This window comes from Pteronotus mesoamericanus, unplaced genomic scaffold (genome assembly GCF_021234165.1).
Source record: "Pteronotus mesoamericanus isolate MK-2021 breed Mesoamerican mustached bat unplaced genomic scaffold, CSHL_Meso_final contig_179, whole genome shotgun sequence".
Lineage (NCBI taxonomy): Eukaryota > Metazoa > Chordata > Mammalia > Chiroptera > Mormoopidae > Pteronotus > Pteronotus mesoamericanus.
In genome coordinates this window covers 4565325-4588356 of record NW_026555075.1, presented here as the reverse complement: position 1 = coordinate 4588356, position 23032 = coordinate 4565325, and the positions used below count along the sequence as shown (strand labels likewise).

The following is a 23032-nucleotide window of genomic DNA, read 5'->3' as shown; positions in this document are numbered from 1 at the left end:
CCGGTGTGAAGTGGTATTTTGTTGTTATTTTAATTTGCATCTCTCTGATGGCTAGTGATGCTGAGCATCTTTTCATATGTCTCTGGGCCCTGTGTATGTCCTCCTTGGAGAAGTGTCTGTTCCGGTCCTTTGTCCATTTTTTGTTGGATTATTTGTTGTCCTGGAGTGGAGTCATGTGAGTTCTTTATGTATTTTGGAGATCAAACCTTTGTCCAAGGTATCACTGGCAAATATATTTTCCCATACGGTTGGTTCCCTTTTCATTTTGCTGATATTTTCTTTAGCCGTGCAGAAGCTTCTTATCTTGATGAAGCCCCATTTGTTTATTCTTTCCTTTATGTCCCTTGCTCTGGGGGACATATCGGTGAGAATATTGCTGTGTGGAATATCTGAGAGTTTCCTGCCTATGTTCTCCTCTAGGACTTTTATGGTGTCGTGACTTATATTTAAGTCTTTTATCCATCTTGAGTTTATTTTTGTGTATGGTGTAAGTTGGTAGTCGAATTTCAATTTTTTGCATGTAGCTGTGCAGCTGTCCCAACTCCATTTGCTGAAAAGGCTCTTTTTTACTTCATTTTATGCTTGTGCCCCCTTTGTCGAATATTAATTGACCATAGAGACATCGGTTTATTTCTTGGCTCTCTTCTATTCCATTGATCTATGTGTCTGTTCTTATGCCAGTACCAGACTGTTTTGATTATAGTGGCCTTGTAATATAGTTTGATGTCAGGTATTGTGATCCCTCCTACTTTGTTCTTCTTTCTCAAAATTGCTGCATCTATTTGGGGTCGTTTATGATTCTGTATAAATTTTTAAACTGTTTGCTCTGTATCTGTGAAATATGTCATTGGTATTTTAATAGGGATTTCTTTGAATCTATAAATTGCCTTGGGTAGTATGGACATTTTGATGATGTTAACTCTTCCAGTCCATGAACACGGTATATGCTTCCATTTATTTGTGTCTTCATTATTTGTGAATTTCTTTCTTCAGTGTTGTATATTTTTCTGAGTACAGGTCTCTTACCTCCTTGGTTAAGTTTATTCCTAGGCACTTTATTTTTCTTGTTGCTATAGAAAATGTGATTTTTTTCCTGGTTTCTGATTCTGATATTTCCTTGTTGGTGTACAAAAGAATTTGCATTTGTAACAATTTAGAGGTGATGCTATGCTGCTGGTCCAGGGACCACATTTTAAGAATCATTGCATTGAAGGTCATGCTGAGTTTAGACGTTTCCACTAGCCAGAGTGGGTGTTGTTATGTAGAGATGTGATTTAAAAAAGCAAGAAAACAAAACCTCTGTTATTTGGAAAAGCCCTTTAGAAATATTCATGTATGAAATATATATGGATATATTTTGATCTGTTTTTATTGTATGTTTTACTCTTGCTTATGAATCATTCTTTACAGAAACGAGGCCCAGGTGCCTCTTTATACGCTTCAGTTACCTTGCATCACTATGTAAAACTTTTCCACATTCCTTTAACCTTTGGCATGAGAGAATTTGGCTTGAGATCCTTGAATATTCAGCTCTTTATTCAAGTTTTTTTTTCAGAGTATTAGTTTCTACCGATCTTACTGCCTAGAATGTTTTGATGCCAGTGAGAAGTGATTTGTTTGGTTAACATTTCCTCATAGCTTCAATTCTTGGGCCCCGTTATCATCTTTATTGCCTCATGCCTCATTTTCCCCAAGGCATTTAGATCTCTCCCCAGATATGAGGATTAATATTGAAGTAATGGAAACTGAAGACAGAGTTATCATTCAGCTTCTGTCGCACGCTTTCTCCTTGACTTTTAAGGCCCTCGGTAAGCTGACCCTACACAGCTTATCTCAGTTGATTCCCTGCTAGTTCTCTAAATGTCATACTTATTTTTACCTGGTGCCCTTGCTCCTGCTTGCCCCATACCCCACATGTCACTGCTCATTCCTCTGCATCCCCGAATGGTCCGCCTCACCCAGGGAGCCCTCCTTGATCACAGCGGCCCCATGGCTCTCTCTTCTCTGCACTCCTTTATCTCCTGCAATGTGGCACTGCCCTTTGGTCATTTTGTTCATCTTGCTTTGATCTCCCCCACTTCACTGGAAGCCCTGGCGGTGGCCCTGTGTCCATGCATCTCTCTGTCTCCACCTTGCCTCCCCACCGTCCTGGGCCACTCCTGATGTGGGTCACTTCTGCAGCAGGTCCCACCTGGGAGTTCCTCAGTGAGCTTCACACAGGTGCGGAAACGCAGTCTATTCATACATGGTGAGAATCTGAGATGCAGAATCAGCATTCTTGGTTCCTTTGTTTCAGCCCCCCTTACTAGTGACCCTTAAATGAGACTTAACAGCCCCATACTCACTTTGGAGGCTGTTAATACAAAGATTCCGTGGCATGACTCAGACTTAGGAAGTCCCGGGTAACAAATTGGCAGCCACTGGGGCCAGATGCAGCTCAGCAGGCATATTTTATTTGACTAGAGAGTAGGTTTGTTTGTTTGTTTGTTTGTTTTTATTTCTTTGTTTGCTCGCTTTTTGAATTTTGAAGTTGAGCGCCTTTAACCTGGAATGCAGCCTCCGGCCCCTGCTGATCCCACTACTTCCTGTTCATTTCCATCATGCAGTCCCTGGAGGTATTTGAGTTTGAGACCCCTGGAATAAGTATTTGCTTGAAGGAAGCAAAGAAAATTAATTAAAACAGTTTACGGAATAAGTGGTCACTGTTCAGTTGCATATCAAAATGGTGGTTTTTTGGAAGTAGGTAGCATGCAACCTAAAAAAACTGGATGGTGTTAGAATGAAAAAGGATCTGTTTACAAATGCATACTATTGAGATTATGTGGTGTTTTAAGGTAACTGGAATTTATAAGGAGAAAAGAGAAAGATTTAAAGAATTATATAGGTTCATTAGGTAGTAATAGAGGAGGAGGATACTTCAAAAATTGAACAAACTGAACTAACAAGGGAAATGGGGACAGATTCGTAGATGGAGAGCAGGATGGCAGCTAGTTGGTGAGGGAGGTGAGGGGGGAGAGGGATTGAGCAGAAAGGAGAAAGGACTCGTGGACATGGACACCGGTGTGGGGATTGCAGGTGTGGGAAGGCGGGTGGGTGGAGGTGGAGGAAAGATACAGGGGGAATAAATGGTGATGGAAAAAATAAAATAAATGTTTGAGACCGAAAAAGAAAATAAACGAATGCCAGTATTAAAAAAGAAAAAATAAAGTGAAAACTAGAAGAAAGGAAATTGGAAAAAGGATACGTATCTAAATGTAGGGTTTTTTTAAATCTGTTTTGGCATTTTACATGCATTTTCTGATATGGAATTCCCCCTCTCCACGCACACAGCTTTGTACAGGTGGGTTTATTTATTTATGCCAATTTCTAAGTAGATTTTATTTTTTTAACTCAGATTGGAGCAGCTGCCTGAGACTTAGGGAGGAGGGTTTGGGATTAGCACGGAAATGTAAGATAAAGAGAAAAGGCCCTCTTTTTTCAGCTGCGATATGTTGCTAGGGATGTGAATGTATTATTAAAGTTGTTATATTTCAATTAGGAAGCAATGCGGAAAAAGAATTTCCATAAAACCTAATAAATTGTGTTCTTCACAAAATAAAAATGTAATGGTTTCCTTTAACAGTAATGCCCAACTTCCTGCGAAATACCACAAAAGGCACGCATTGGGCCAGAGCGCTGAGGCCCAGCGGCAGAACCTCTTGCGTTCTTCCTCTGCTGAGGCTGCTCCCGCCCTGCTCTGCGCCTGCCCGGGAGCACTGGTGTCAGAAGCTCTCGGCACCCTGTGGTCAAGGGCTGTCAGGTTCTCCCTGCCAAACCTAACTTTCTCCAGTCTTTGGATTCTCAGTCAAGGTCATAGAGACATACACGTCTTTTCCCTCTTTTTTTATCAAGCTGCTCTGAACAGCTTTGAAACAAATGAACAAATAAACAAATAAAAGCGTTTTATTATTATTATACAGCGTATTGTCCCACAACATACTATTACCCTGCTCATTACGAAAGACTTAAAAAAAATATTCAGAAGATTGAATGAAGCCGTTTTAATGCATTTCCTTCAAATTTCCTTTCCTGTGTGTGGTGGTTTAAAAAAAAAGTTGTCATTGTATTAAGTGTGTTTTTTTAGTTTCAAAGAACATAACATGTTCATGTTCATGACCTAATGTTCATCATGATCATTCTATGACTGTGGGACTTTCCTTTCTGTGGTGTTTATTTAATTATTTTACTATTCCCCTTTTTTTGGACTTCTAAATTGTCTCTGATTTTTCTCTGACAATAACATTGAGATGCATATTTCTGTGGAAAAAGCTTTTTTTGCAATACTTAGAATAAGTTTCCTGAGATGTGAAAAAGTATATCTGTGTATAAACAATTTACCTAATTCTCTTAATGGCTTCACTGTTCATCCAGAGTATAATGAAAATTGGCTCTGAAGAAATTTGAAATAAAAGAGCTGAAAATCATATTTTATTGAAGTTAAACATTGTGGTGGTTGTGGGTATTGAGGTTTTTTTTTCTTGTTTGTTTGTTTGTTTTTTAATAGGCTTATTATGCCCGTGATGCTCTGGCTAAAAACCTCTACAGCAGGTTGTTTTCGTGGTTGGTAAATCGAATTAATGAAAGCATTAAGGTAACGGAACCTCCATAACCCAGTAAATCAGTTGTAATAAATGGTATACAGAGTATAAACATTGCGCTAAAAGATTTTAATTTTATAATCAGATTATTGGTTACCCCTTATAAAGATTGTTCCTTGAAAAGAATTTGCCTTGACCAGGATTGAAATTTGCTGGGGGTTCTCTTTTGTTTTGCCGTGTAATAAGAAACCTTTGCAGAGTTACCCTGTGAGGCAGCGTCCATTGTACACACTGCCTGCAAGGTCTCTTGGCCTCTCTAACTACTAACATTCTTAAGTAAAATGCGGGGGTATTGGGCTTGGTGATTCTGAAAGACCCTACCTGTTGTAGGATTCAGTGATCCTTTTTTATAATTAAGCATTGCTGATGTCTTCTTTAAATAAGTCATCTATTATTAAAATTTCTGAAAGATTCCATACCAAAATCTTATCTTAGACATGTTTTAAAAGCCTAAATTACAGTTATTCTAGTTATGAAACACAATTCACTTGTAATATATGTTTATGTTCTTTGGTATGCTTTTAGTGTTTATTTTTCATGCCTAAATTAACCCATCCATTTGAAACTTTTGAAGGCCCAGACAAAAGTGAGAAAGAAGGTCATGGGTGTTTTGGACATTTATGGCTTTGAAATTTTTGAGGTAAGCTTTTTCTGGGTTTTTTTGTTTGTTTGTTTGTTTGTTTGTTTTGTATTATCTTCATTAATGTAGAACAGTTAGAAATTAAATATTCTATAGACAACAGTTAATATAATGAATGTAACTTTGAATCTACGAATTATCTCTGTGTGGATGTAACAAAATGTGTATATATTTGTATGTGTTTTGTGGACTAAGAGCCAGCATTTTGGAGACCCTGCTACTTAAAACAGAGCTTCTTGTATTAGTACTTGACCTTTGAAATTGCAAAGTCAAAATTCTTACCGGGAAATTTTCAGTAAGATGTTACGGACGTTATGCCTGTAGTCATCCGTTTACTTGTAGGTTGTTTGGAAAGTGAAGCAAGATGGTGCTGTGAAAAAAGCCAGGACCAGGACAGCTGAACACTGGCCATGGCCTGGCGAGCCGGTCACCTCATCTCGCTGGGTCTCACACAGAGAGGGTCTGCCTTAGATGATTTATTGGGTCTCCTCCAGCTGTGATCTTATTATATGAATTCTGCGCAGAGGTTGAAATAATATCTGCTGAAGTTTCTTATTTTTACCATGTTTACTACATATTAAATATTTAAACATTTTATGTAATACTAGAATTTCCTGTTTACCCTTAACTTTGAGAAGGCATTTTAGGACTTTTTGAACACTTATTCTCACTTTTAGGAGTGCTATTTTTAATTGGCTCAGGAAAATACCAAGAAGGTCAGCTTCTCCTTTTTTAAGTCTTCTCTCAAAGTGATGATATGTGAATTCCTTTATATAACCAGGGTCCTGCCCAGAATGATCACCCAAAGATTTCACGTGTTCCAAATAATCAGGTTCACAGGGAAAAAAAAAAATTACACCCTTCCCTACAGCTAAACCAGATCTCTCTAGCAAATACCTTTTTCTTGTAACATTCATTTTGGTGGTAGTGCATTCTCTCTGATAGCTAGCAGTAAATAATTATCGAGGACTGACTGTATACAAGCACTGTGGTGAGTGGTAGGGGTATTGTCTGCTGTGATTTGCACAGCAGAATTGGCTGCTATTGTTATTCCCATTTTCAAGATGAGAAAGTAAGCTTCAGAAGGTCAACTGACTCCCTCAAAATGACATGGCTACCAAGTGGCAGACCCAGGACCTCCTAATAAAATAATCAGAGGTCTCCCACAGGTCCTTTCTGTCACTTTTCTCCCCAAACTCACAGGGTCCTCAATATCTGGAAATAAGCGGGGGAAATCCAGCTGTTGTGCTAAGTCCCTGGCTCCCACTGATTCTGTGCCATTGTCATCACTGCAAGCTCCTCGCCAGCACGGGCGCCTTCCCTGAGTCCGTCTCTGTGCTGGTGGCAGAGCGTGGCACACTCATGCTGTGCCCTGGCTGCCACCCCTCGTGCTGCGTCCAGAATGCTGCTCTTCAGCACAATGTCTGCTCCTCTTGGCACCCCTTTAGCAGAGTCTGCAAAGGAAAGCTTCTGGTCCTTTGGAGAGAGGAATAGGAGGTTTGTGAGTCTGCAGAGTTACTTGAATATACTCAGAAATCACCGTGCTGAAATTCATTTCTTTCTAGAAAGACCTCAGGCCTCAAGTGGGCAGCACGTCAAAGTCATTCTTTGCAGTTGGCAGGGAAAAAATTTCTCACCTGGCACACTGCTGACTTAAATTTAGATGGCTTCACGAATAGGGCAAAAGCAGAGATCTCACTAGAAACTTAGAAGAAAGATAAATTCAATGATGTTTCTAACAAAGAAACTGATTTTGTTTTCCTTTTGTCAGAAATAAAAAGGATCCGATTTGTTGATCCTTAAGCTAATGGGCGGGTGCTTCATGTCATGTCACAATATAAGAAACTTTTTTATGGTAGAATAGGATTATGATGGGACATTGGCTTGGCTTCTTCCAGTGTGGCTAAGCTATAGTTAGCTGTGGGAAAAGAGACCCTCACAGCAGTCGGGGAACTGAGTTAAACCTCACGAGCAGCTTTGACCACAGGTAAGTGAGGGAGGCATTTCTCAAGCACTTTTTGAGTGCCTAATAGGAGCCAGACTCCGGGGGTGAACAAGACAGTGTTCCTTGCCTTGCCTGCGTGGAGCTTACTCCCGTGGCCCAAGGTTGTGAGTCTGTTGCTGGCTGAGGACACATCCTATCTGGTGGAGAATCTAATCAGGAAGCTCGATTACTTTTTAAAAGTGTGTTTGCTACAGACCTAATCAGAACAGAATGTTGATGTTCTGAGTGGGAAACACCTTGTAACTTGGCACGGGGTCGAGTGCCCTTAAGCAATCAATCTAGGACTGTTTTTCACTTTGGTCAGTTCAAGTTTCTCCCCAAGCCCATTTTCCTGAACAAACTTGACTTCTGCAAGTTATATCAGCATTTTTCTCAATGTAGTATAATACTGTGGACTTTAGTTGATAAAAATGTCTGTTTCTAAATGGTCTTCCTCCTCTCTTCAGAGGAATATTCCAGTTCAGTAGTTCTCAAACTCACACGTTGCGGCACGGGAGGTGGGCGGGGGCGGAGAGGTGCAGTGGCTTTTGAAAATTCAGGTGTCCAGGCTGCACCCCAGACCCATCAATCAGAATCTCTGGGTGTGGGGGCCCAGCACAGTGTTGTGTGGCTCCCAGCCGATTCCAGTGTGCAGAGTTGAGGCCGGCAGCTCGTGGAAACAGGAATCTCCAGTGAACTGTAAATTCCAGACCTATGTGCTGTTCCTGCTGTTTGACCTCTGCACAAAATACCCTTGTACAACATCCATCCTCCCCTACGGTTCATCTTACCTAAGCCTAATCTGCGTATATACATAATATTCCTAAAACCAAACAGGTTACATTTTTATTCTTTTTAAACAGAAATTTCAGTCAAGGCCAAATCCAGCCAGTCATGTGTTTATAGCAAATCTTATCATGGCCATAAAATCATTAGAAGTTAATTTCCTTCTTGCAGTAGATGTTTTGATTTTTTTCCAGTTCCTTGAGAGAATTAACATTTGTTTTTCATTATAATTAATTGTTCTCTTTATTCGCCTGTCTAAATCTTCTCAGATTAATCTTCCAAACATCTTGATTTTTAAAATTTTATTACTTATTTTATAAATAAATTTAGTTTGGGGAAAGTCAGAATAAAGATTTGGTTGTGCCTTTTTTAAAGCGCCCCCTTGATACAGAATTAGAAAGTGTTTTTTCTTGTAATGTATTCACATACGTAATGCAGATGCCATCCTACATTTTCCTGGATTCTCAGCAAAGTTAGAACACATGAATGTCAGGAAGTCCATAGGGCTGAACTCTGGGAAGCCAGGTAATTTCAGGAGTTTTAAAATACCACAAGCTGAAGTACAAGGGCTTAGAGTATGCTTTAGGTAGGAGTACTCAGAATCCATTTCAGTGCAAAAATAAAAATGTCTATGATATTTGTCTACCAATGTGAAATAAACTGATAGAGTATAGAGAAACTTCTGCCTTTGTTCAGTGAAAATTGACTGCAAGAATGAAAGGTTCTGCAATTTAGAACACCCTGGGCATCCCTTTAAAAGTTGGACAGTAAAGGTCCAGAAAAATTGTTTTCCTAAATCTGTCTCATGACCCTACTGACAGTTCCCATGAAAACTTTTTCAGCTGAGCTGGTGGAAATCGCTCATTTACTTTGGTCCTCCTCTAAACGGAAGAGGGACACCGATGCATTGAGCCATGGGGTGATGACACATCATTTGACTGCGAACATTCCCGTGCCAGCGAGTGACTAGCTCAGCCTTGCTGGATGCATGTGATCTGATGTCAGTTTGGAAAACAGATTAGTGCAATACTCATACCGAACATAATGTGAAGTGAATTGAAATTCATAGAGGAGAACAGTCCAGCTGTAAATCCTGGTAGAACATAAAAAGTCTGGTTTTGCAAAGGAAGAAAATGATAATCCAGACACGCCAGTTCTTTCTACACAGTTCAGTTTGGATTGGTCTGTAACTGAAACCATGGCTCTTCATTTATGAGAAATATTTATAGCATCTCTATAAAGTAACAAAGGCTATTCTTTAAAATAATGAAATTAAATTAAAAATAATGTTGAGCAATCTGAATTGATTCAACTTTTTCTGAGTACTTGTCTGAGAAGTATTAAAATGGGGAGGTAGTTTAATGGGGAAATTAATTTTTAGCGTCCTGTAGACCAACGTAAGTCAGCAGTGGCTGCACATTTAGCTTTCCACACAGTTGAGCTCGTTTCATACAGACAAAGCGCTACTAGCCCTTTTGAATCTGGTATTCTTCTTTCATCTTGCTCTTGAGAACCTCACTGAAAATGGCCCATGTCTAGTAAGGATATGACAGGCTATATGCAATGACTGTTCCAAATAAAACAATCTAAGAGCTAGGCAACAGTGTAACCTAGTAAGTTCCTCTCATGATTATAGAATTTCTTTCCTAAATTGTTTTGAGAAGAAAATTAATTCTGGTTACAGGCAACACCTTCTGTTCCAGTTTTCATCATTGCTCTTGCTTTTACTTCTTAAATCAAAGGCTATTTTAAAATATTTAAGAAGGGCACTATAATGCTGTTTTTCTTAAAATTGATCGTATTTGAGCATGTACCTGGAAGACAAATGTTATACTGTATTTAAAGGGAAGTTTTCTACAGCTTTAGCCAGTCATTCAATTTTGTAAATGTCTAAAAAGGATATATATTAAATCTTTGCCAGGACCAACAGCATATTTTAAAGCAGTAATATAGTCCAACTCCTCCAAAACTGCGATATTACACTCAAAGTTTCATGACTTTTATATAAATGTACTTTTATATATTACACAAGTGACTTCATTGTTTATAAAATATAGAACCCCTGCCCAACTTGATATATCCAAAATTTAACCTCAAATGAAAGTGTTGAACTATAAGAAATATCCAGTTCCTTGAGAGAATTAACATTTATTTTTCATTATAATTTAATAAGTACTATTAATTACGTATTTGTTTGAGTCTTGGTCTTTGTATTTGAATTGCTCTCCCATTTCCTACACATTATATTCATTTGCAAGGTCCTTCCTGTCCCACCATCCTAATGACAAATGTGACGGAGCTGTCTCCTTTATTTTACATCTTCTTTCAGTATTTATTGTTTCTAAGGAGGACAAGATTTAAATATCTGCTTTAAATAATATCAGATAGCATAACCTTGTTTATTACTGAGAATATACAAATACTGAAACAGGCCGATAATTTGAACCCATCTTTCAAAATTATTCCCAGTGCAAAGCTTATAGCTGGTATTTGTGAGTATAAACTTAGTTATACTCACAATGGGAGTTGTGAGCTCTCCCAGGAGTATGACTTTCTATTTCTTTCATGTTGAAAGGGTGAACTCAAACTCCAGAATACTTGAAAGAAACCCTAGAGTTTAAAATTTTGTTACATTATATATTTCTGAAGATTACTACCTTAATCTGCACTTGGTAAATTCAGTAGAAAACTCTGTGGAGCCCCAGAGACCTTGCTGTTACCTGTGTTTTCTGGAGCAGCTAGTGAGGGTGAGGTTCGTTCTGAGCTTCTTTCAAGGAGCTTGTATAATGGAAAATTCTGGATGTAGTTGTTTAAAGTGTTCCCAAAAGTTCAGTTCATCACTCAATCTTTAGGGATAAATGTGGGTTAACAGTGGAGAAAAATTCCATGCATAGAGCATGGGTCGCAAACTAGAGAGAGAGCGCGGAGTTGAATCACTCATGGGAGTAAGCTCCTGCCCACTTCCTCCTACGGAGGCTTTGATTCATGAGGCTGACTGACATGCGGGCCAGCTGGCTCAGGGATCGCTGACCTCCCTCATGGTTCTTAAAAACACAAAAATGTCTCCAAATCTCAAGTTGCTTCGGGGCCTTCATATTTGTGTGACCCAGTTTAGCTATTTTTTTTTTAAGGCATACCTGGGAATATATAATGCCTATATACATGAAGAACTGCATTAGACCTATGCAAGTTTCAACTATATAAACTGTTAACCAGGCTGTTCCTTAATTTTCTGCAAATAACAAATTTTTGCAAGTTACTTTTAAGGATTTGTAAAGTCTCCTTGACCCCCTCAAATTTGGACAATGTCAACAACTTAAACTTAGATCACAAGAAATTTGATTGCCTTCATTTTCAGCAATAATGATTGCCCTGGCGGTTCATGGCATGTTTTGGAGGCTGTGAGGTATGTTTGCGACAGATGCGGAGCTATTTCTGTGGGGAAGTACCGTAAGCTGGTTTCTGCCGTGATGATTGTGCTGTTCTCTATTTGTTTTTATTCTGTAAGCAACAGGATAAGGTCAGAGAGTCAAGTTTTTGTTCTTCAGCCGACTTCAGAACACTCCCCTTATCACTAGTTTGTGTTTGAGGAGGAGACACTCACGTATAGCACCGGGGTAGGGTGCACAGGGGTGGGTCACAGGGGTGGGCAAGGGGAGGTGCTCTGGATCTCGCTGAGCCTCTTCACTCTTTTTGTGACCTGCCAACTGCCTCTGTCCCTGGCTGTTGGGGTGGATGTGTAACACATTTTATTTTCCCTGGTAACAGAATTAGAAGCTTTAGATTCTGAAGCCTTAGGACTTCAAGCAAGTCACATGGTATCATTATTTTAGTCAAATAATTTTTATCCTGAAGAGGTCTCACCTAGCAGAACCACAATTCAGATCCCATATGTAGGTATTGTGGTCTTGTCTTATGAATTGATCGGACACGTGTCTTGATCTAAAGCGTTACGCCAATCAGAACTCTTGCCTGAATGGTAAAATCTTTCATTTGCACCCAGTGAATAATGATCAATAAGTGTTTACTTTTAGCAGTTTATTGCAAATTAAGAACTGACTGCATTTTATGTAATCTGTCCCTTTTTGCACCAGAATGCAGTAAGTATGAACTGTTTGCAGTGATGATCTGTTGCATGCTCCTGTGTTAGTAGCTTTTCCAGCTGTGTGAATTTTGCAGTAAATGGCCATTGATTAACTGTGTGAATATGAAACATAGAATTCTTACAGGAATTTTTTAAAATTTAGTTTAGCTCTAACTTGCTCTTTAAGTTGCGTTGTAGTTGTGAAGCTTTGCCTCTGGTTTCTAATCTGCTTGTGTGTATTTCATAGTCTTGTTCTTAAAGTGTACTTGAAGCTGTTCATAGCCACTTAATATGTCCAAAAGCACTTAGCTGCCCTTCCCTTTATTCTCCTCATTAGTTGCCATTGGAAGATTTAGCATATTAAAAAAAAAATAAATAACTCCATGGGCACAGGCTTATTAAGTTACTAGAAAGGATTTATTCATGAATTTGTTTTCTAAAAAAAAAGAAAACTGCTCATATAAACCATTAATATTTTAATTTTATTTGTAAGTTTTTCATTTGTGGAAAGTAGCATTATATAAGGATATATTTTACCAAGTCAGGAAAATCAGACTTTCTCATGTGTGAAATGTCCTTATACTGATTATAATAGTAATCATAATCTTAAGGCACCTCTATCAGATTGACTTCAGCTTCTGATCAAAATTGTTCATCTCTGAGAGTTAGAACACATGGTTTTTTAAGTTTTTGTGTGGAACTCAGTACTGAGGAATGCCTTTGTGTCTAAGACTATTTGTTGACAGTATTGAACATAAATGTGTGACCTTTAGTAAGAACCTTCAGGATTTAAAAAAATAAAAAACAACAAAACTTTATCCTTGATTACATTTAACATTAAAAGGTCAGTCATGAGCCCTGGCAGGGTGTTTCAGTTTGTTGGAGCATTGTCCTGTACACCAAAAGGTTGCTGGTTCAATCAGTCGGAGGTGCAAATGGAAGGTAGCTGATCAGTATTTCTCTCCCACACTGATGTGTATATGTCTCTCTGCTCTCCTTTTCTCTCTTTAAAATCAATGAACATATTCTCAGGTGAGGATTTAAAAAAAAGAAATCAGTCAGTGATAGTGTAGATGCGTCATTTATGGTTAAGGGTAAAAATTTCCCTCTGATTAGTTGGTTCATCACTGGTGATTAAAAGTCCTTAGCTGACTTCCAGGAAAGAAGTGGTCACTTTAACACTTTGTAAGTATCATTTTCAAACTCATCCTCAGTAGGACCAAAGTTGATTTGGAAAGATCAAGTTCCAAAAAACTCAGTGACTGCTTTTATTGTTTGTGGAGAGATTTGGAGGCCAGGAGTTCTGAGTACGCACAGGGCAGGGTGGGCTCCAGTCCTGCTGTTAACGTGTAGATCCTCAGCTCATTCCTTAGTCGGGGACTGGGTGAAGAGGAGAGCGGGACTTATCAGTGGGGCGGTCCTACCATCCGTCGCTCCTGATGCCACCATCACTCTTCTTGCAAAGAGGAGGGATGAAGTTGAAAATAACTAGTATTATTACCAGATCTACCTTTTCCTGGACCAGGAGGTACTTGGTGAAGTGTATTCATTCAACAGACGTGCATTTTGTGCCCTCAGCAGGTATAGCAATACAGTAGGTCCTGTGGACTGTTCAGTGATTTAGGCATGGCTCGCCCCTCAGATTTCATAGGAGATGACTCTTATATAAAGGAGAAGCAACTGAGAATCACGAGTAATAAATATGCGAGCCTTCTGAGAAGAGATTGATTCTAACTAGGGAGATGATTTGATGTGCTCATTCCTGTGGGTCTCTATTTTGTAGACAGTTATAGAAATGTACAGTCTAGTGCCCTAAGAAATGTACAGTCTAGTGAGACAGATAAATAAGAAACTAATCAATACAAGGTGGGGCATAAGAGGTCAGGTCAGGAAGACTTTCTTGAGCTCCAAAGATGCACCTGAGAATGAAGATTGAGAACCTAGGTGATAGAGATTGTAAATGTTTTTTTTCTCCTGAACCTGCAGGTGAAAATGTATTTATTTATTTATTTTTTTACTGTGTGTGGGGTGCTTCTTTGTCAACTAAAAATCCTCATCCCTCCAAGACTGCATAGCTTGTGTATACTTCATTCATTCACTTCCTCTGTGAATCATTTCTTGAGTGCCTTGATATGCAAGCCTCTGTCCCAGGAGCTGTGTGCTGGGCCCCCGTTAAATTTGAGGGAACGTATGTGGTGGTTCTCACAGGTTGAGATGTTAGACGTCACTGTTATGCTAGAGCTAATGGCGTGGTCCATTTTTTTCCGTACAGGACAACAGCTTTGAGCAATTCATTATTAATTATTGTAATGAAAAGCTGCAACAAATCTTCATTGAACTTACTCTTAAAGAAGAGCAGGAGGAGTATATACGGGAGGTAATGTTGAAATATAGTTTTTAAAATGTTCCTTTTATGACTCATAAATTCTGAATTACTGTATAAACATGACCCTAAAATCAGATTTATCCAAGTTTAGTTACTTTGTGTCTTTTGAACATTTGGTATGACATCTGAGCTAACTAGGGTTTTCTTTGCTGCTATGCTGCTGGTGCCTGGAAAAATGGGTGACACATAGTAGGCACTCAGTGAATGTCAGCTTAGTAACTGGAGTCTTACTGGATTTTAATGCGGTGATTTGCAATGATACTGTGTTAAGCAAAGTCTGGAGTGAGTGGACAAAGAACTGTGGAATAGGACCATACAAGGGCACACTACCCAGTAATAAAAAAGAACAAACAGTTGATACACATGAATGAATCTCATGCATTAAGTGAAAGAAGCCAGACCCAAAAAGCTACATATTGTATGATTCTGTTCTAGAAAAGGCAAAGCTATAGAGGCAAAGTGATAAACACAGAGACCGGTGGTTGCCAGGGATGGGGGCCTGAGAGAGTGTGACTGCAAAGGGGTGAGCGTGAGGAAACCTAGGGGCTGACTGTGGTCGTAATCACATGACACTATGGATTTGCCAAAACTTAGAGAACTGTGTACCAAAACAGCCAGTATTGCTATTCAGTCTTGAAAAGCATTGATTTTTCTAAAACCTTATATTAAAGATAAGTAACATTTGTTGAGTGTTTACTATATGCCAGGTGTTGTACTAGTGCTACATATGGACTCTCTCTCTTAATGTAATTAAAAAATAAAAAGTCCCGTTACAAAATCCTTTTATCCTTAATTGTAAAACACATACTTAGTTTTCACCCATTCATTTCTTAAAAATATTCAATCTTTAAGTGTAAAATTATTTCAAAAACAGAAGACAATTATGTTTTTTACTTTTGTTTACTTTTATTTGCCTTAATATTTTAGTAATGATATTATGTATTTTTCATTTTTATAGTGTCATTTTAAGTCATTAAAGACACTGAATCCTCTTTTTTTTTTTTTTTTTGGTTTCTCAGTATAGCTTTTTCTAATGTGATTGTTATCCCCAGTGACTTAGTAAAATAACCCATTTACTTGAAAGCTAAATCATGAATATTTTATTTTTCTTTTAGAATGGTCATAATTCTTTAGAAACTTTTATATTTGTCTGATACCTTTTAGTAACATAAACATCCTAAAAGCCAGATTAATTCTCTTCCTGTCTTCTCATCATAAAGAGAATCTTCAAACTTTGATCTGTAACTTAAAACAGCTTGTACATATTGTCTGCAACACCTCTAAGATTATATACGAAGATCCCCAGCTTGCTTTATGAATCAACTTTTTTCCCCTTAAAAGAAAAATAAATGTTTACACTTATGGGCAGAATGTAAGCAAATACAGAATGATTACACTGAGCCTCAGATTTGGCTTTGTAGCCAGCATTACAGCCAGCGGATAGAGTCTTGGGTCTTTCCTTATGTTGAAAATATTTAGGCTTAGCACTTAACTGTTTTTACACATGAAATAGTTAACTGCCCTACATGACATTGACTCTAAAATTAATTTTTTCCCTGTGATTACAAATTAAGAACAGAAAAATCTAGGCCTTACATTCTTGGGATCAAGTTCTGGCTCATTTCCTCATAAACATTGTAAACATACACAAAGTAATATTGACCCAAGGGCCAGTTGAGTAAATGTTTGGCCCAGGGCCAGTGAAGTGCCTGGGAAATCGCCACAGATGGAGAGTAGAATGGGAGGCCGTCTCAGAACAGGTCAAGGGTGTTCATTTCAATCACATCATGTCCGTGGTGGACTGCTGCACTTGGAAAGTTTGGGGGACTGGAAGATGACATTTGCAGCACTGATTTTATAAAGGAAATGTTCAGAAAGGAAGTGAAATACAGTAAGATGGGCAAAGGTGATTTGATTTGATGTCTGGTAGTGTTGCAGCATCATTATATGGAATTTGATTTTGTTCTCTTTTGTTTTTCAGGACATAGAATGGACTCACATTGACTACTTCAATAATGCTATCATTTGTGACCTAATAGAAAATGTGAGTATTAGGTATACAGTTTTCTGAAGAATTTCTTAGTAATATAATTTACTATTTACGAATGATCTCACTACCTTCAGTGTTAAGCTTTATTTAGTATTTTCACTATTTTAAAACTTTTCTTCAGGGAACTACTAATGTTCTATAGACATTATCATAGCCCTAAGGGATCATACACAGTTCTTGAACATATACAGGCAGCTAGACATTTTCATATGCTGGCCTGGATCCGCTATGCTCATCCTGTTGCCATGCTACAGAGCCCATTCATGATGTTCACACACCACGATGCGCACATGTCATGCCCTTAGACACACCAGCCTTTCTTGTGTGTCAGGAGTCCAAGTCCAGTCCATGGCTCCTGGGAAAGTGAAAGCTGATCAGAGGAGGCTCAGAGCAACCATAAAGGTTTTTGCCAAATCAAAATATCGATATCATTTCTAAAACTCTAGTGACTTCTTCACATACCATTCATTGGTTATTATCAAAGAGATAATTTTCAGCGAGGACACAGAGGAAAGGGAACCCCTGTGCGCTGTTGCTGGGAAAGTGAATTGGTGCAGCTGCTATGGAAAACACTATAGAGTTTCCTCAAAAAACTAAAAATAGAGCAATCATAAGATCCAGCAATTCCACTTCTGGGTTTATATCCAAAGGAAATGGAATCAGAATCTTGAAGAGCTATCTGCACTCCATGTTCATTGCAGCGCTATTTACAATGGCCAAGATACGGAAACAATCTAAGTCTTCACCTACAGATGAGGAGTTAAAGAAGATGTGATATAAATATACAGATATTATTCAGCTGTGAGAAAAGAAGGAAATCCTGCCATTTATAACATGGGTAGACCTTGAGGACATTATGCTAAATGAGATAACCAGGGAGAGAAAGACAGAAATACTGTATGATATCATTAATATTTGGAATCTAAAAAGCCAAATTCATAGAAACAGAGTACAGTGGTGGCTGCCAGGGTATAGGGAGGAAATAGGGAATGTGGGGCAAAGGGCATAAACTTCCTGTTGTAAGAGGATTAAGTTCTGAGGATGTACTGTAGTTAACAATTCTATATTATGTACTTGAAAGTTGCTAAGTGAGTAGATCTTAAATGTCCTAGAAATGCTAATTGTTTTAGTTGATAAAGATGTTAGCTAACTGCTATGGCTATGTGGGTAATCATTTTGTAATATATGTATATCAAATCAACAAATTGTACACCTTAAACTTAATGTTGTATGTCAATTATGTGTCAAACTGGAAAAATTTTTATTAAAATATTTTTTAAAAACATGCTCTTTCAGGATAAAGGGACAAGCTTGGGAGCTGAGTTAGTAGGACTGCAAGAGTGGTTCATGTGTAGACCCAGTATTCAGACAATGTGTACAAAGGATGTTGCGTGTGAGACTTAACAGGTGGCCAGAGGCCATGGGATTTTTTGGGTGACCCAAGTATGTGTGTTTGTATTGGAAAAGGCTTAAAGTGTGAAAAATTACTGGACAATATTTAGTAAGCTTTCTGAAACTAAGATTTTTGTTTTTACATAGTAGTCTGTGGCTTATTGTAAATAATTTGATTGCAGAAAACTGATATGTTTGTGAAAACCTGGAAACTCTTGTTTTAAGTTTAGGATTACCAATAGCCCTGGCCTTGATAACAAAGTAATTTGAAACAATCCATAAACTTTATTGTTCTATAGTCTATTCTGTGAGTGGTAGGTGAATGCTGTGTTTCAGGAATGTAGTTGCAGGCTTTAAATGTCCAGCAATCACTTTCTACTCATCTTTAACAAGTCCTTTTAGAACTTATGTAATTAACTAGTATTTCTTTTCTCAGTAATTCATGAAAGATATATCTTTGATTAAATTGAACATTAAAAACAACATTCTAAAACATCACTAGTTTTCATTTGAAAAGTAAACTTTGTTTTGAAAATCTGAACAGTGTTGGAATGTGAATACTAATATCCTTCTAAGCAATTCAAAACTCTAGTCTACAATCCAGAAAACCAATAGCTTTTTCTGAAAATTTTTTCAGGTAACTTCGTGGCCAAGGTGATTTGTTGTGGGGAGTTTAACTTTTACAAGTCATGACCATGTTTTTCCCTCACAAGTATAATAACATTGAACTTAATTATTTCTCTTTTAGAAGGACAAAGAAGAACAGTGGTGATACACTTAATTTAACTAGATTTTCTCAGCCAAAATTCCCCTTGCTTATGTGACGGAAGGAATTCCTATGAGTTCACGTAGGAGCCTGGGCAGTTAACGGACCTGTTTCCTTCCTGCGTCACCTAACAATAATGTTTATGCTGGTGCTGTTATGAACATACATGATTCTTGAAAGTCCACACCTCCCTGGGGTTTTGTGTGGGTTGACTAAATGCTGGTTGGAGGATGTTATGGCCTTGTGAGGAGAAGGTAGACCAACGGGGGACTTCCCTGTAGGAAGTGGGTGGGGTCAGTGGTCAGTGAAGTAGATTGTACTCTTGGAAGGGAGACATATGGCCATAAGGAAGGAATAGCCGACTTTATTTAGCAAAGTAGAAGATTCCTGATTTTTGATTCTGTTTAATGGGGCTGACTGCTCTTGGTATACATTTGATCACAGGGTCTGATACACAACAAATGCTCACTCATGTTTAACACCCATTTCGAAATTTTATATGGAAACAGAATTTTATTCTAAACAGATACTCTTGAAACCCAGCTTGATTGCATCGATCGTTAAAAGCAGCATCTGAACTCACATTTTTTTCGTAGAAAGTAAACTTTGTTTTGAACACATGGACAATCTGGAAACATCTGACACCAATTTTCTTCTTGAACTATGAATCAAATAATGGTCTCAGAAGATCGTGCTTTCTGATTTATGACCACATGTTATAGAGACTGTATTGTCAAATTCTTTTCCAACTTTTAACTTTGTTTTTGAATCTTTGAGGTCTAACTTGCCTTTTTCCAACAATATGAATTTCAGTCATTAGCCAGTGATGGTCACTAAGGTGACTTCTAAGTCTTGTTCTGTGCGGGGAGCAGCGTGGGCATGAGTGAGGCTGATACAGTGCCCTCCCCCCACATACAAGCACACATGCACCTGGGATACTTGGAGAGAGGGCAGACTTCTGTGACTGTGTTATTTGTTTTGTTTCCCTGCTTTTTGTTATAAGTGAACGGAATTTTCTTGTGGCTAAGTTGATTGTGTTTGATGGTATTATCAGGAATAATTGTTAACACAATACAGTGAGGAAGGAAGGAAACCTTTTTTATTTCCTTTCTCCCAGAACACAAATGGAATCTTGGCCATGCTGGATGAAGAGTGCTTGAGGCCTGGCACGGTCACCGACGAGACCTTCTTAGAAAAGCTGAACCAAGTCTGCGCCACCCACCAGCACTTTGAGAGCAGGATGAGCAAGTGCTCTCGGTTTCTCAATGACACATCCTTGCCTCACAGCTGCTTCAGGATTCAGCATTATGCTGGCAAGGTATGGGGCTGCTGTGAGTACACACCCAGTCGGGCCTGTAGTTGTTATTCCCTTGAGACTGTGCCTCACAGTTGGCATTCTGACCATTGCCAAACTGTGAGGATAAAATGAGCTGCTAAAATGGTAGAATTGGGAGAGTATAGTCAATAATATTGTAATAACTACATATGGTGTCAGATGGATACTAGACTTAATGGGGGATCACTTCCTAAGCTATATAGATGTCTAACCACTATGCTGCACATCTGAAATTAATATAATATTGAATGTCAACTCTAATAAAAAAATTTTAAATAGTGAAATCAGTAAATGTTCAATAGGAGTAGAAACTGCACCATGTTGAACAATATCTTATTAAAGCTTATAGCTGAAAGGAAAGCCAGTGAACTTAATGAAAAAGTGTGAAAGTATTTTAAAAATCGATTTTATTATTTTCAAGCTCTTAGCTATCCTATTAAGAAAAGATCTATCAACACTAATAGAGGGAATTTGCCAGTAAAAATTAAGAGTCTCTGCAGACTTATAATAAGGTTTTAGAAGCACAAACCATTTAGCAAAAAAACCAAAAAACAAAAAACCTCAAAAATTAGATTTAGATTTTGAAACAACATGGGGGAAAATAACTACTTTAAAAAAAGACACTTATTCATTTGCTTATTATTTGGAGGAAGTAATTTTATGTTTTATATATATAAAGATAATGTTAAAAGCAGTTTTGACAATGGATTAATTCTTAGAATCCTAAAACATTATTGCTTGGAGTTATACGTCCTTTGTTATAAATAAGGTTGCAAACTTCAAAGGTTACAAAATTCTTATTTATATATTTATATTTAGTAAAAACGAAGTATATAGTCCCTGACTTATATTTAATTTCAAAATGTTAAAACTTGGTACTTTATTTTTTTTCATTAGCCTGTGTTGTTAAAAGATATTTTCTGGTCAGTTTTGCTGCTTGCTTGGGAGGTCTATAAAAATGTAGTGCTATCCCTACTTTATTTCCTCTTATCTGCTTCATAACACATTAGAATTGGCACGTGTGAACTGAAAAATAAAAGTAAAACCTCAAAACTTTGCTCAAACACCAAAAAAAGAAATAAAGAAAGAAAATCCTTTGAAAATGTTATGATAACATTTTTGGAGTTTATTCTTGCAGATCCTGAATGGTAATAGAATTTTAAACTTTTCTGTGATTTAGATAGATGGAATTTAAACTTGGAGGTTAATTCAGTATTAGAGTGTGACTAACGTGTTGGGGCTTTGATGGAAAAAGAAGAGGCTGCAATAGAGATAGCCTCTGAATACATTTAACAGTTGTTTGATGATCTGTCACTCAGTGTGTCAGTTGCTGAGTCTCATGTTGCTTGTAGGTGCTGTACCAGGTGGAAGGATTTGTTGACAAAAACAACGACCTTCTCTACCGAGACCTGTCCCAAGCCATGTGGAAGGCTGGCCACACCCTCATCAAGTCCTTGTTCCCTGAAGGGAACCCTGCCAAGATCAACCTGAAGAGGCCTCCTACAGCGGGCTCACAATTCAAGGCCTCCGTGGCCACGCTGATGAAAAACCTGCAGACCAAGAATCCCAACTACATTAGGTATTTCTGGCACTAAGATTTTCTGACGGGTCAGATGTGAAGGCACTCTCAAAGAGATCATTTTCCTCTTTGCTTAAATCCGAATGTAGCCCAAACAGAGGGTAACTAAAGTACTTACAGATCAAATAATATAGTGCTCCTTCCTCCTCCCAAATAAGGACTTTTAAAAGAGGGGGAAGTGTGGGGGAGGATAGGAAGAGATACTTAATGAGATGCCATTGAAATTGGGTTGTTGGCATGAGGTTCTCAACTTTCTGTATTTTTAAAATAAGTTATTTAAATATATTAAATAAAATATTTTTGATTTTTAATAAGTTAGAAACAAAACAATTTTTATTAGGGTTTTGCACAAAACTTGTTGGATTCATTTTAGGCTTTTTTAAATATTAACTTAGAGCATTAAAGTAAGTAGGGCTTTAGTATAACTCTGGTGTTGGGAAGTGGCATGTCACGTTCTTTCCTGTTACAGTCACAGGCCCAGAGGAAGTTATGATTTCTAAAACAACCTGAATTTTTCTCAAAGCAATAAAATAACTCTCAAAAAGCATCCGGTCTCCTTTTTCTGCTCCTAGGGCATGTTAGATCTCAAGTTCAGTAAAGACCAACTAGGAGTAGAGTTAGCTGTATGTGTAATAGATGAAGTAGATAATAGAAGGTGTGTGTCTGACGGGTTAGATTTCATATAGCACGTGAACGCCCATACATACCTTCTATAGTTGTCTTTGAAAAGTCAGTTATGAGGAAACTAGAGTTGAGAACATTTTTGTGTTTGGCTTATTTACCTAATGTTATATTAGTAACAAATGTAAATAGGCAAAATTCCTTGGTTTGATTGCAGTCAGGTTACAACATATTAGCTAGGTAAAAATTGTAATTTCAAAAAAAGATAACCAGGAAACTTATGCTCAAGTGTTTTTTTTCTGATTTTCTCAGTTGAGTAGATGTCACTTTCTAAAATTTTTTTTTTAAACTCAATTTTATATAAGTATAATTTATATGAAGTGACACGCACAGATCCTACATTAATGGCTCAATAAGTTTTTCACCATTGTGTAGAGTTTGGTTACCAACACCTAGGCCAAGATAATATTTTGTTACCCCAGAAAGTGCCTTCATTCCCCTTTCCTTTTAGTGGTTTTAATGTATTTCTAAAATATCTTAGTATACTCTGGGGTTGTGAATATATTTTTTCTAGAATCTTTATAGTGTCAGATGTCATACCAAGCTCTATATTTTTGCATATTGATAACCTGTTGCTCTGGTACTTTGTATTGAAAAGTAAAAAAATCTTTTATTTTTTCATTCATTTGCCTTGAGGACTTATTTGAAAAATCAACTGAACGTATGTGTAGAAGTCTAGACCCAAACTCACCTATCTGTTCCATTGATTTC

General features: G+C 37.8%; 1 protein-coding gene across 7 annotated transcripts in view; it reads left to right on the top strand.

Moving 5' to 3' along the window:
* MYO1B (myosin IB) overlaps window positions 1-23032 on the top strand; it is a 163264-nt gene that overhangs the window by 110588 nt on the left and 29644 nt on the right. For all 7 annotated transcript variants that reach the window (XM_054566712.1, XM_054566714.1, XM_054566711.1 and 4 more), the window contains exons 12-17: window positions 4544-4630; window positions 5212-5277; window positions 14404-14508; window positions 16499-16561; window positions 19843-20043; window positions 21414-21640. In XM_054566712.1, the coding sequence (XP_054422687.1) occupies window positions 4544-4630; window positions 5212-5277; window positions 14404-14508; window positions 16499-16561; window positions 19843-20043; window positions 21414-21640 (749 nt within the window). The remainder of the gene's footprint in view (window positions 1-4543; window positions 4631-5211; window positions 5278-14403; window positions 14509-16498; window positions 16562-19842; window positions 20044-21413; window positions 21641-23032) is intronic.